Source organism: Limulus polyphemus, unplaced genomic scaffold, assembly GCF_000517525.1.
Source record: "Limulus polyphemus unplaced genomic scaffold, Limulus_polyphemus-2.1.2 Scaffold2672, whole genome shotgun sequence".
In the NCBI taxonomy this organism is placed as follows: Eukaryota; Metazoa; Arthropoda; class Merostomata; order Xiphosura; family Limulidae; genus Limulus; species Limulus polyphemus.
The window spans coordinates 98185-111888 of record NW_013668282.1 but is presented as its reverse complement, the minus strand read 5'-3'; the positions used below and the strand labels follow the sequence as shown (position 1 = coordinate 111888).

General features: G+C 32.9%; 1 protein-coding gene across 1 annotated transcript in view; it reads left to right on the top strand.

Moving 5' to 3' along the window:
- LOC106467587 (zinc finger protein 2-like) overlaps positions 1-5606 on the top strand; it is a 22465-nt gene extending 16859 nt beyond the window's left edge. The window contains exons 6-8 of the mRNA XM_022395797.1: positions 4114-4279; positions 4684-4767; positions 5452-5606. Of these exons, the coding sequence (XP_022251505.1) occupies positions 4114-4279; positions 4684-4767; positions 5452-5606 (405 nt within the window). The remainder of the gene's footprint in view (positions 1-4113; positions 4280-4683; positions 4768-5451) is intronic.
- The last annotated feature ends 8098 nt before the right edge of the window (positions 5607-13704 follow it).

Sequence of the window (13704 nt, the reverse complement as noted above, 5' to 3'; positions counted from 1 at the left end):
ACCACCGTATGACACACAGCAAGGTAAACAGATTGGTTAACAATAATTACCACCATATGACACACAGCAAGGTAAACAGATTGGTTAACAATAATTACCACCGTATGACACACAGCAAGGTAAACAGATTGGTTAACAATAACTACTTGTAGGCCGTACCGTGCATATACATAATTCTCCAAAGGTTTATTAGTTCGTAAAATATAGTATCTTCTCGCTCAGTTACTAGTAATTACACAAACATTTCATACTGATACGTGTATAGATCCCAGAAGTATTAGATATTAATATGGACTGAACATTTGTTTGTTTGTTTTTTACTCTTTTGGATAGGACATTTGTGTCGATATCAAACTAAATAGTATATATATACAAAAATCAAACGGTATAGTATCCAATACGCTTAATTTACTAGAGTTACAAATAACAGAAAAATGTATCTATCCTCAGTCCTAGGAATACAAATTCTACCAACTGAACAGAGGAAGCAATAAATAATATATAACAATATATCAAACACACTATATCTGCTACGTCCAGTGCCGACAAGGCCTTTCGAATAATACCAAGGCTCATAAGGCCAGCTGGGTACAACAGACACAGTAATTTTTTTTTCTCATTTTTATCAATTTTGTATTACTCATATACAAATTAGAATTAGGGTAAGTATTAATAACACAGTATTATGTTTTAAGGTGTTCATGGACTACTATTAAAAGGTTAAAATTAAACGAACAACGTTTTATAATATACAGTTACAATATTTATTTAAACCAATCAACGGTTGTAAAAGACACTCTACATGTTTCAACGTGGTTTCACATCATCTTCAGGAGTGTCACACGTGACTTTTACAATCGTTAAATAAAGATTTTAATCGTAAAACGTTGTTCGTTTGTAGATTTTAATATGTTAAACGTTTATAGACCTTTGAAAGAGGAATAAGCCGAAACGTCGGGTAGAATATAAAAATACAAATATAAAAATACAAATATACAATTATCTGAAAATATCATTTATTTATTTTGATACCAATTATTCATTATTATTATTATTATTCATTTTTACTTGAATTAACTTTACTCTTCATTCAGAAGAAATGTAAACCAACAAGCTAGACTTGTTGTTCCCGTAGCGGGTCGTGTAATAACATCAATGGAAGAAAACTACACTAGGAATTCTCAACCGTGTTTCGATACCAGTGGTGGACTCTGCACAGATAGTCCATTGTGTAGCTTTGTACTTAACTACAAACAAATAAATATCCACTGTTTAAAAACAATATAAAAGCTGGATTTCTGGAACGCATAGTTTATTGACAGAAGTCAAAACATTGAAACTAGAGAAAACTTCAAGTTATGTTAATGTTTATTGATGTTGGAGATCCGAGTTTTTTTATTCTGTTAATTTGTTAAAAACTAAATCTATACTGGTAACTTTAAATATTATATTTCATTATTCAACAACGATTTAAACAATAAAAACTGACTATTACTAGACCATTTTTTACTAAAATTCACCTCTTCTTAGTCTTTATACTCGAGCAAATGGTGCTTTGTAGTAAAATTTGGCTCAGTCCAGTCCCAAGAAAAGCAAACATTTTTATGTTGGCTGTAAGAGTTTCTGTGGTGTGCGTTTGGGAAAATTTTTAAACTTTTTTGTTCGTCAGTAAATGTTGTTAGAGACATCTAATGACGTTAAAATAACAAAATCTATTAAAAAACATGCTTTTTTTTAGCATCAAAAGGTTTAAAGTGCGATATAATATTGGACTAATTTTAAACTTTACTGAGACTGTAACCCAGTTGTTGTTACTCAAGTACTTTATCTGCACATCAAAATGTTTCGCGGTTTATTTAACGAGATCAAGCGGATCTTAATGTTAAGGAACTTTAGGACATCAGAGAACAGAAACAATACAGTTTTCAAAATTACGATGGGTCCACGACACATAGCCCTCGAGTTAAAGGATATATCACCACTGCCTTCGATATCAGCCCACACGCGCAATCAGTTGATTGGCTGTAGCGATACCGTCAAGTACCCAGCGTATAAGAATTTCCTTGCGGTCACTGACTTCAATTCAGATCCAATAAATTAGTAGATCAGGGTTGTTACAGTTTAAAACCTCCCTGCCCTACAGCACCGAATTTACCTGTCTTGGCCACTCTAACATCCCACATTCATGCAGTAATGGTATCAACAGGTTAAAAGGCAGTAAGAGAATCACATCTGACCAAACTGTCTTTGTGGTACTTATCGTTCCACTTCTTACAGTCCTTTTACTCAAGAATGCCAAAAAAACATTGTATCTGTTAAGATTATACCCCTGCAGGTGCTAAGCAACGGTTTCGAAGGTATCGCGACATTTACAAGGTTTGGGTTTACAGGCTGGGATTAGAATAACACGCCAAATACGACGTTACTTTTAAGATATATGCACCCAAAACGCATGCGCAGAAAGCGAGAATAAAATGAAGCTTTCGGTTTGCAGCTCAAGAATCTTGAACTTTTGTTCAAGTAATCAACGTATTTGTGACACACACACATGCACATTCTAATAAATTTATGCACAAAGCTGCACAATGGGCTATCTGTGCTCTGCCCACCACGGGTATCGAAACCCGGTTTCTAGCTTTGTAAGTCCGCAGACATACCGCTGTGCCACTGGGGAGCAAATCAGACTTAATCTTCAAAGTTTCAATTTTCCTTATTTTAAAAATTATGCCCATCTGTAGTCTGCTATATTATATCGCAGAAATAACATTTGTAACAAGAGTAGTATTTCATGAACGCTCGACTTGACGTATGGCCTTCTCTGAATTTTTCGTAACGTGTAGACGAATTAAAAGTCAAGATAACGTTATTTTAAAGCTTAGGAAAATCCTTTATCGATTCATTCACTTCAAATTGGCGTATGAGAGAAATTCTAGTAAAAGTTTTCCTGCCCGAGCGAGTCTTCTCCACACGTTCAGAAGGTCTGTACACTATAGGCAGAGGGAAAATGACTGGCAAGAATTACAATTTTCTTGATAGGTAACCGTAGGCAACGCGGTGCTGTTTGTTAGGAACGTTATCTCTTGCCAGTATGAGTGATTTTTTTTTTGTGGTTCTTCGCCTGCGGATAGGGAGCCTTGCCCTTCTTATAACCAACACAGTACGCTACGCTTTTTGTTGAAGATTGTCACGAGATAAGAAGACACGAAACATGTTTTAACTCTAGCAATTGAGTATTTTACATTATCTGACGACACTCGAGTGGAGTCTTTCAAAAGCGAACTTTTCTGTTTTTGTTATTTTTTTCAATCAATATAATTGGTAAGATTCAAAAACCAAACCTAGGATGAGGACAGTTTGTTAATCATCCAAAATATAGGTGTGTATAGCGCTCACATTTTTATGATGCTTACGAAGGATATGTGTGAAAAAATGTGTCCACTTTCTATAAGTTGTGTCTTTCAGTTATCGAATATACAGAAAAAAAATGTTGTATCTCTTGTCTGATATTTACAGTTTTGATCCCTTCCAAATGATACCCCCCTCAGTGGCACAGCGGTGTGTCAGTGGACATACAACGCTAGAAACCGGGTTTCGATACCCGTGGTGGGCAGAGCACAGATAGTCCATTGTGTAGCTTCGTGCTTAACTTCAAACAAACCAAATGATAAGCTTATAACAATTGGTTGATTGTCGTAAAATGTCATTTTAAATCTGACAACGCAGTAGGGATACAGAATGAAATGCTTTTAAACACGATATAAAGTTCTAGTGTTAAAAAAAATTGTGTTACTCAGAAGGCTTTTACACGGAATGGTTTCTTTTCTCAGGCTGTAACACATACACGTACGAATAAATAACACTTACAGTTATTACCACCCCGATGACTCAGCGGTAAGTCTGGGGATTTCAATACACGCGGTGAGAAAAGCGCAGATAGCCCATTTAGTAGCTTTGTGCTCTTCAATAGACAAACAAGATACAATTAATATATTCGTTATTTTAAGTATATTTGACGAATCAAAGTCGCTAAGCTGTTACTACATAACGTAAACAAAATACTAATATTTATACCTTTTAATACGTAATGTCAAAATTCAGGTATGTATGTTTCAGGAAAAACCGCACAAGTGTAACATATGTGCCAAGTCGTTCCCCACTCCCGGAGACCTGAAGAGTCACATGTACATACACAACGGCTCTTGGCCGTTCAGATGTCACATATGTGGGCGTGGATTCAGCAAGCAGACGAATCACAGAAACCATTTGTTTCTTCACACTGGTAAGCTTTATGGCCACGTGATAACGACTTAAACAAGCTATTAGGCCAATTATATACAATTCTAATGAGGTTATTTACATTTAAAATTTAACGCGTGAACTGGAAGATATTTGAATCTTATATTTATTGTAAAGAAAATCATGCTTATTGGATTAAGTTTCTATTATTTTTTTCTTTCTAATCCTTCAAAGGTTGAGTAAAAATTATTTATAGATATAATTTTTATATTAATGCCTATCATAAAAAACATTAAGTGAGTCAAAAATAGACAAATCAACAAGAAACACCAAAAACTAATTTTGTATTTGGTAATACCAAAGTCCTCAACTTTAAGAATCACTTACCTCGTTGATTTTATATTTAGTAATACCAACGTACTTAACTTTTTTGTTATTTCTAAACAGGAGACAGACCACATGTTTGCAAGGTATGCCATAAGAGATTCGCCCTAGCCTGCAACCTTCGCGCCCATCTAAAGACTCATGAAGGTACGATTTTCAAATACCACCGAGCGTTATCAAAGGTTACATTAGGCTAACAAACAGTAAAATGCGGTTTGGTGAAATATATACGACATCAGATCGAAACTCCAAGCTCATAAAATGGCAATAAACCAGAATCAAGGTCACTGTTGACGACTGTAAATAGGATCAAGCTAGCTAGATACAGATATAAATTTCTGCTCGCCTTCTCTCGGTTATTGTGTTCAGACTTGAAGGTGAGATTACAATCATCGGTTTCTATTGCTACTTCTAGATTTGAAAACATCAAATGTCAAGGGAATTCTAAGCCATGACACTGGAAATATATATCGAACTGATAAGACGTCACACGATACACAAGACTATTGTAAAAACATAACGTTATGTTCAAACAAATTCTTCTTTATTTAAAACTTGTCTAACTTAACTTAAGATAAGCGATAAGTCCTATTGAATTATTTCGATGGTATTTAATTATTATATAAGTTAGAAAAATTATTTGCTAATTAACTGTGCAATGGTTAGATTATTGTGCGTAAACCCCAAAAAACAAGTTTGAAGCACTGAAAATTTTAACGTTACGCGTTTCAGTGCTAGCTTTGAGTGTGAGATTGAGTATTGTTACACTGCAATAGTTTTTATTATTACACTAGCTGTTTAACAAGTTGTTACTTACATGAATCTTTACAGATTCACAGCAAGGGAAGTGTCATCGCTGTGGTCGCCTGTATCCCGTTGATAGGGGCCTTGTGACGTACGGTTGTTGCTACGAGTGCTATAATAATAATCAAGGAATTCCACTGATTGGTCAACCTCATCATCGTTACCTACAAATACTTCACTGACGACTTACAGAGTATGGAACATTAATGCTCAGTAGACGATGGTGTAAACATACAATATTCAAGGTTGTTCAAGAGTCCCTAGTACTAACTAAAATTTTGTAGTCGTTACACAAAAAGTGAAAAGCACAATATTTTAAAATGTTGTTATTGTTATTTCGACTTCAAGCTTTCTTCAGGATCAATATACTCACAGTAAGAACACAAACAGCGAGAAGACTGCGTTTTACGTGCCTATCTTGTTTGTACTTATGTCACTCCTTTAGAGCTTGGCCCCTGAAGAAAGCTTGAAACTGGGACGTCAGACTAATAGTAATGACAACAACAACAAAAATAAACTTTTACAAAATTTCTGCTCGAATCATTATAGATATAAATACCATACCCACAGTGATCTTTGACCTTTGTCACCCTATAAACCTTCTTTAGCTAGATTATATCCTAACTTCTTTGTAACATCTACTCGACAAATCTACGATTTATTTATTTATTCGAGTGCATGTTCCTTCGATTTTTGAAGAATCTGCACAGATTGGTTAATATTTCAGATTACCGAGTACAAACTTTAGAATGAAAAGTAACAATATCGTATATATATATACTGTTATAATACGAGTCAAATTTATTTCGTACCTGTTGTGTTTTTATGTCTACTGGTGACTTTCTTCTGTAAAATTATTATTATATCCACTGTTCAACAGAATAGTACAACACATTGAAAATAAACTCGGACTGCAGGTTTGATTCTGCAATGTAAATATAAACCGTTAGACATTCTAATTATTTTCTTTAATTATTTCATACAAAAACCGAAAATCAAGGTTATATTCAAAGGTCAATAAGTGAGAAGGCATCATTAATATAATTATTTTTTTATTTTTAATAAACTAATATAATCATTTTAATATTATTATTTTTTTTACAAACTGCGGTAAAATTAAAGTTAATAACTTACCAGTTGAATCATTAATAAAATCGTAGGATGAGATCTTATCAGAAATTTTTATCAGAGAAAGTGTATTCATTTGGGGAAAGTATAATATAATATACCGTACATTTTTGAAAACCATAAACAAACAATTAACCTGGATATTATCAAATTTGTCTGATATTAGTACGAGTGACAATTTGTCAATTGTGGTTTAGTTCATTCTCATTTCTGACTTTCTTTCTATATCTATAATTCATGATTTTATAGAATTAAAATGTTTGTGTGTGTGTGTGTTAATGTAAATTTTATCACTTACGTTTCCTCTACGATCACTTTATCATATGCCGCATAACTGGATAATTATGAAAATATTGTACAGGACGTTGAGGAATATCTGATTGAAATATTGTAACCATACAATCTGATATTTTGGCATATAAAAATATATAGTCTTTATTTATGTGGAAAATATTTTTTTACGTGTATCACACGAATATCAGGTTCAGTGTGGATAACAAATCAGATAACAGTTTTGTTATACTTTAATGTAAATATTAAGTATTTTGTTTAATAAATATGATTTTGTAAAGACTAGCGTTTCATTTTTAAGTTATACAAAACCTGCTATAATTCAGCAGTTTTCTTTCATTAAAATCATCGTGTAATCGATATAAAACTATTATTATTTCTTCTTTGTAAACGTAATTTACTCTGATTATCTTCATATTTCAACCGGTGTTTAAGAAAGTATCTCTATCTGTATATCACGATTCAAACCGGGATATTTAAATGTATAACAATTTCATTAATAAACGCAAACTCAACGTTTTATACGCTATTACAAAGTAATGATTTGAAATAACCAAAAAATTACCTCATATTTCCAAACTAAAGAAGTCCCCTAGGCTAGTGTGAATTAAACATCATAAACACAGACATAACTCATATTTATATGAAGGAACAATTCCTTGATCCATGTAGTAGTATTAACGTAATTTCAGGTGCACATTGATTAAATACTATAAAACGAATACTATAAAATGTACGAATGACATCGCGACGTATACTAAAGGCGATAGGTTTGATAGGCAACTTTGATACTTTGAATATATTTTCAGTTGTTTTCTTTTTTTTTTACTTTGAAGAACAAGTAGAAAAACGAAGGTTTATTTCCTCTTTTTAATATGGATTGAAAATCTGATTTTTTTGTTGTCCTCTTTTAAGCTTATTTTACTCTTTTTTAAGATGTCGAACGATACACAAAATACCGAAAACAACAGACCTAGGCCTATATTCTATACTACACTCTGCTAATATACGCGTAACAAATTAGGCCTAAATACGACAGAAGGAGAAAAGCGAAGCTATAACGGAAAACTAAGATAATCATGATAACTGCTTTCATTTAACGATGTGGTAAAATTTTACTTCTAAAATTATCATGAAGAAAATACTAAATAAGTTCATCATTACTTACTTCTGAAATTATTTACGTACTTTACGTTCTGTGGAATATTGCATAAATAACGATATTGTTTCTCTTTAACAATTGAAGCAGGTAACGATACTCTCGCTCTACAATTCACAGACGCATGATAAAATAAAAATAAATTTAATTTTAAATTAATGTTTTTCGATAAAGTAGTATTGTATTTATAATTCATCTTTAAAACTAACTTAGAACGGAAAACAATAGTCACAGTGATTAAACGTGCAGTGAAAGATATTCATATTCACTTTTATCTGTAATATATTAGTCTGTACTCCTACTTCAAGTTTAAGAACTTCAAGCACTTGTAATTACTGCAGGCTTTCGGCAGCGTTTTCTGTTCTGCATTAGGCCTAAAGGTGTTTTTTGATTTATGCTTTTAATTTTACGTGCAGGTCTATTTATAATACGTGATCTTAACAAAAACAGTGATTGGTGCTTTGAAAAAGAACTTATATATAAAAAAGGAAGAGCACAAATATAATAAATCATTTTTAATTAAACTTAAGATGTAGATAACTTGTACACGTTAACGCCTGTAGCTAAAGAATTGATTGTTATAATTAAGACAAAGGAATGTAAATCAATTTTATCAAGGTCAGTTAATTAAATTCCAGAATTAAACACGTTGTTTTTCGATTATTCTTAGTATTGCTATAGGTTTTTGTACTGTTCAGGCTGTGTCAGTATGTTAGGTGAGTCCCATGTTCTACTTTATTTGGAACCAACTTAGTTGTATCTCATATAGTGTTAATTAACGTATACATAGTTTTAATAAGTAAGAATACTTATTTCTTTATTATGTAGTATTTAAAAATGGCAATATGTTTCTAAACCATTTGAAAATATACTCAATAGAGTGATTTTTATGTCTCTGGATAGGTGTATTGTATATTATTTTTTGCAAAAACGAATTCTTATTTTGTGTCATTAATATGGCGGTTATTACTTTGCGACATGTGGAAGTCCACAGAAGCCTGCGACTAACTTTACGTATACTGCATGTGGAACAAATAAGCTCATTGGTAAATTTTACAATAGGTAATTGAAAGTGTACGCTATACCTGAGCTAATTTAAAGTGATCTTAGAGTTCAATGACAGGAAAATGTTGAACGATATATATATATAGGTCTTGTTTATACACAGCACGTTATCAGTCTTTCCTACCTGTACGCGCAGCGTGTAACTTTCAAGTTCTGTAATATAAATGGATACTGCCTGTAGGGATCATTATTTGAGTCCTACAAATATGGGGTCATTGATATCACATTTTACAACACCGAAATTTTAGAATTTACTGTTCGTTCTCGCCTGTAAAATGTCTTTTTTACAGAACAAACTTATAATACAAAAAAGACGGATATCAGGAGAGTTACTTATATTATAACAAGCATAAAAAAGTGACTTTAACACGAAAAACACAGATAAATTGATTTTATCACCAAAACACAGATAAACAGATTGTAATGAAGAGTAATAGTTTCTATACCATGCACATAGGGTTTGTGAAAACAATAAAATGATTCATAATAGCTGAAATTTATCGTTTAATTGTTTATGTTTAGGTTTTTGACTGATCTCCTGTATCTCTATAACTTGTTTTTTGCTTGTTTGTTTTATTCAGTTGTACTTGGTGAATTTACTTATACCGTTCAAACGATAAAAGTCAAGGACATTTTTTGGTTGTTCCTATTAAGATCATCAATGCAGTAAGCTCCTTCAGGATACAATCCCATAACCCTCTTAAAAAACGAAGTTTTTAACGAGTGATACCAGATAAAACTATGCATTTAATACATAAGGCATCAATCATGTCTTCGTAATAGAAATTCTCGGTTGTATTTAGTCGGAGGCTGAATTTTTTCTATGAAGGATTAAAATTAAATCCGATCGTTTGCTGGAAGCTTGACAATTTATTAAGTTTACTTATAGAAGTATAAGAAAGATGAATGGAGTTATTAGACATTTAACGTATTACGAATTGTTAAGGTTGCTTTACTTGTTTTTTTTTATTTCATTATTATAAGACCTATGGTGAATATTCCTCACTACTGTGAAATTGAGTAATTGTTTACTTGGATCAACATTAGTAAAAGACCCCAAAAAAATTAATGTGAAAATTTCGAGTATAGGTAAAGATTCTTTAAAGAAATATTTTTGAAGTAATGAAACAAACAACTGGTGTCAGCATAATGATGAGCTTAAACTTATATACATTGTTTGTTTGTGTTTAAAAGCAAAGTTACAAACAGGATTACCTGACTTTTGCTCACCGTGATTATAAGCCCTAAAGATTACTTCTGAGCCACTGGATGGAAGGGGGTGCACTTATATATATTCACTGTACATTATTGGTTTCAGACCATTCTTCCACAATCAATCCTGTTCTTATGTGGAACAAAAATTTATAGCCGCCTTTTAAGAAATCCTGTAAAATATTAAATAACGCCAGTTTTTATTGATGATAGTCAAAAAAAAAAACTGCAAAATAATTATTTTACTTATGCGAGTATATACTGGAAATTTCCGGTTATCAGTTTAGTAGTCACATTGATTATAATCGTAAATGCTAAATAAAAATACAATTCTACCATTTTTATTCGTTTTGTTGCGCCATACCTAAAGTTTAAACTGTAAGCCAAAGCACGCAATAACTGCTTTGCACATGGCAGAATTTGATTTTTTCAGTACTTTATAACGAAGATCTTGCGATTTTCCCGCATGGACAACCTTATCAACCTCACAAGGTCGTCATGGTAATCACCAAGGCTCAATAGGCCAATGAAAAGACAAAGATAATTCAGACTAGACTTGCAGCAGCTGAAGAAGTGACAAATCCCCATCGTCATTATTAACTCGAATTAAATGACATATAATAACCTGTCTTTTTTTTAGTTACTTATGTATATTATTTTACTCCAAAATAAAACAGACCAGCCCAGTGACTAGTGGTCCAACTTTCTGTTTCTTAAAATTAGGGTTCCGACCCTACTAGCAGTCCTTCTCAGAACTATGCATCTGAGGATGACAACATGTTAAGAGCAGATAACGTTAAGAGTTAGTTAAAAGGCAAGATTAGTGAGAAGGGTAGACAAAATGATAATTAACTAACAAGACAATACCATAATGTTACACCAAGTTCAATAACCAACCAAAAACATCACAAAATTTAGATATAGATATATCCTAAAATTATAGAAATCTATAACTTACGATATAAGATACCAAAATATTATTAAAATATAGATTAAAATGCAAGTTGGAAGACCGTTAACACAAACTCGTTGTCTTTCTTAGCATATACCTTTAAAGTAAAAGGTAATAACGTAGTCACGAATTGGAATATATTTGACAGTTTAGTAAAAGTGCGTTTACCGAGGAAAGGTAAAATTATATACACCACAACTTAAACTACATAATGCTCATATAACTGCAGCATTTACACGGAAACGACATACTAAGTTTTAACATAAAACAGTTTTTGGTACAGTTCACTCAGGCAATTTGTAGTGTCCTGGCTATTTTCAGTTTTCTGAATGAAAATGAAGCTGATCATATATCTGTTGCTAAGGAAGGACTTACTTACCAGCTAAAAACCTCATTGTTGACACAAACAATGAAATACTATGTCATATGAAACGTAAGCTTGTGGGTTTTCTAGTTATAGGTTTTTATGTTGATTTTTTATAGCTAGTAAAGATTTTTTTAAAGATTATATCCTGTCAAAAATGATATCACGGTTTAAGAAATAAAAAAATGGGTATTTTTCATAAAGTTTGGCCATATATAACAATGCACACGAAACCAGTGTTTTGAAAGTTAAATTATAGAAAACGTCTTCTAACGGTCAAAATATTTAGGATGGCTTCCTCAGTGTTAATAGAACCGTTAATATAACAACACACAACGCCGGTGTAAGAATAATTTACGCTTTCCTTCCGTTCGAAACTCACGTTGTTTCAGTGCTCGTGCTTGCTTTCTAAAAAACATCGCAACATAAACTTTGTGTTTTTTGATAACACGAGATGGTTATATAACCAATTGAAGGTGATGAAGAATTGCGATTTCAAAGCTATGAATTGTACCATAATCTCTGGATATGAGGCCTGCAGTGAACGTATTGGTAACCCCTAGCTTTAATTATGTGTTTCTGTTATTCAAGTGTCTATTATGCTAAAATACACCGAATACACTAAAAAAAAAAGTCTAGTATGAACTACAACAACGGATAAATCACGTGCGGTGTGTGTTTTTTTTTATCTAACACGATAATTAAGATCCATAAAAGTTTAGAATATGCAAATATGACTTCTATGTTCAATCAGAGTATACTAAATAACAAAGAATCTCTTGTCTTAATTATATCTTACATCTTATGGCTTATAATTAGTGTCAAACAGACGGATAGTCGAACAGATACCTAAAAGTACTTATTGCTTGAAGAATTTGAGAGCAGCACACCGGCTTGCAATAAGTTTTCTTTTTTGAACATCTGGTGGTTTAGTTGACTGAAGTGTCTACCCCGTAATCAAAGTTGTGCCCATCCTCAATTTTTACATACGCACAGTACGAAAAACGAAAGCATAAAAGTTCAGGATTTCGACTTAGAAAAAACATTAAATAGAGTTATTCGCTTAAAGTATGGGGTTTTCGTCATTTTGTTTCCCATGAGATGTGAAAGAGATCGGATGAGATGTGAAAGAGATCGGATGATATTCAAATACAATCTATTTCGTTATAGTGAACATTGGCATTGCGATGTATGAATTTATATCAAATAACCTGCTACACATAAACAAAATGAGATTAACAGCTATCTTTTTTTTTGTTTGAGTCTTTTAGCGTAAAGCTGCTAAGTGTGCTATGCATCGAATCAAAAATAATAAATCAATTGTCAGTTCAGTGTAACTCAATGTAAGTATATGTCTCAAAATGTTCAAATTAATGTGCTGAATATTGAGTAACAGCTAAGTGAGTGGAGTAAGTTATTTGAAACTGTTTGAAATGCTTCTGAAACCATATATTTATAGAAACTGGCACAGAGGTGTAAGAGGCAAATTAAAGTGGGTGGGGGGAGGAAGGTAAGGGATTTTAACCGTACGAGGAGAGAAAATGTACGCAACAGCCGCACTCATTGTGGTCGAAGTCCAGGGTTCTTCTTAAGGACCTGGTAGCTCTTTGGTTCTGGATTATATTTTATGCATTTTGCTGCTTTTTCTGAGAGTAATTTTCCTAATTTTGATGCATAGTTCCTGGGCTGGATTGAAAAGTGGAACCCCACCCTCCCTTGCCCCTCCACATCCTACACCACTGTGGCAGTACAACCATATTTTCGTGTTTGTTTTGCTGTGCTTAACAAAGTTACGCAATGGGTTATTTGTGCTGTGCCCACTACGGGTATCGAAACCCGATGTTTAGATTTACGAACTTTCATACTGACCGCTAAGCCACTGCATGGCCAGGCATAATATTTGTTGATTTAATTTCCATATGGAATTATTGCGTTTCGCTTACCCATGCCTAGCCAGCTACTTGTAAGTATTGGAATGCCACTGGTATCATTTAATATGGTTAGAGATTGCTGCGTGTTTCGAGGTCAAAAGCACGTGTAGAAACTAACTCTACGACGAGCAGGTGCAAGAGAATGCAAACTTTATCTGCTAAATACGCTATAATGTTT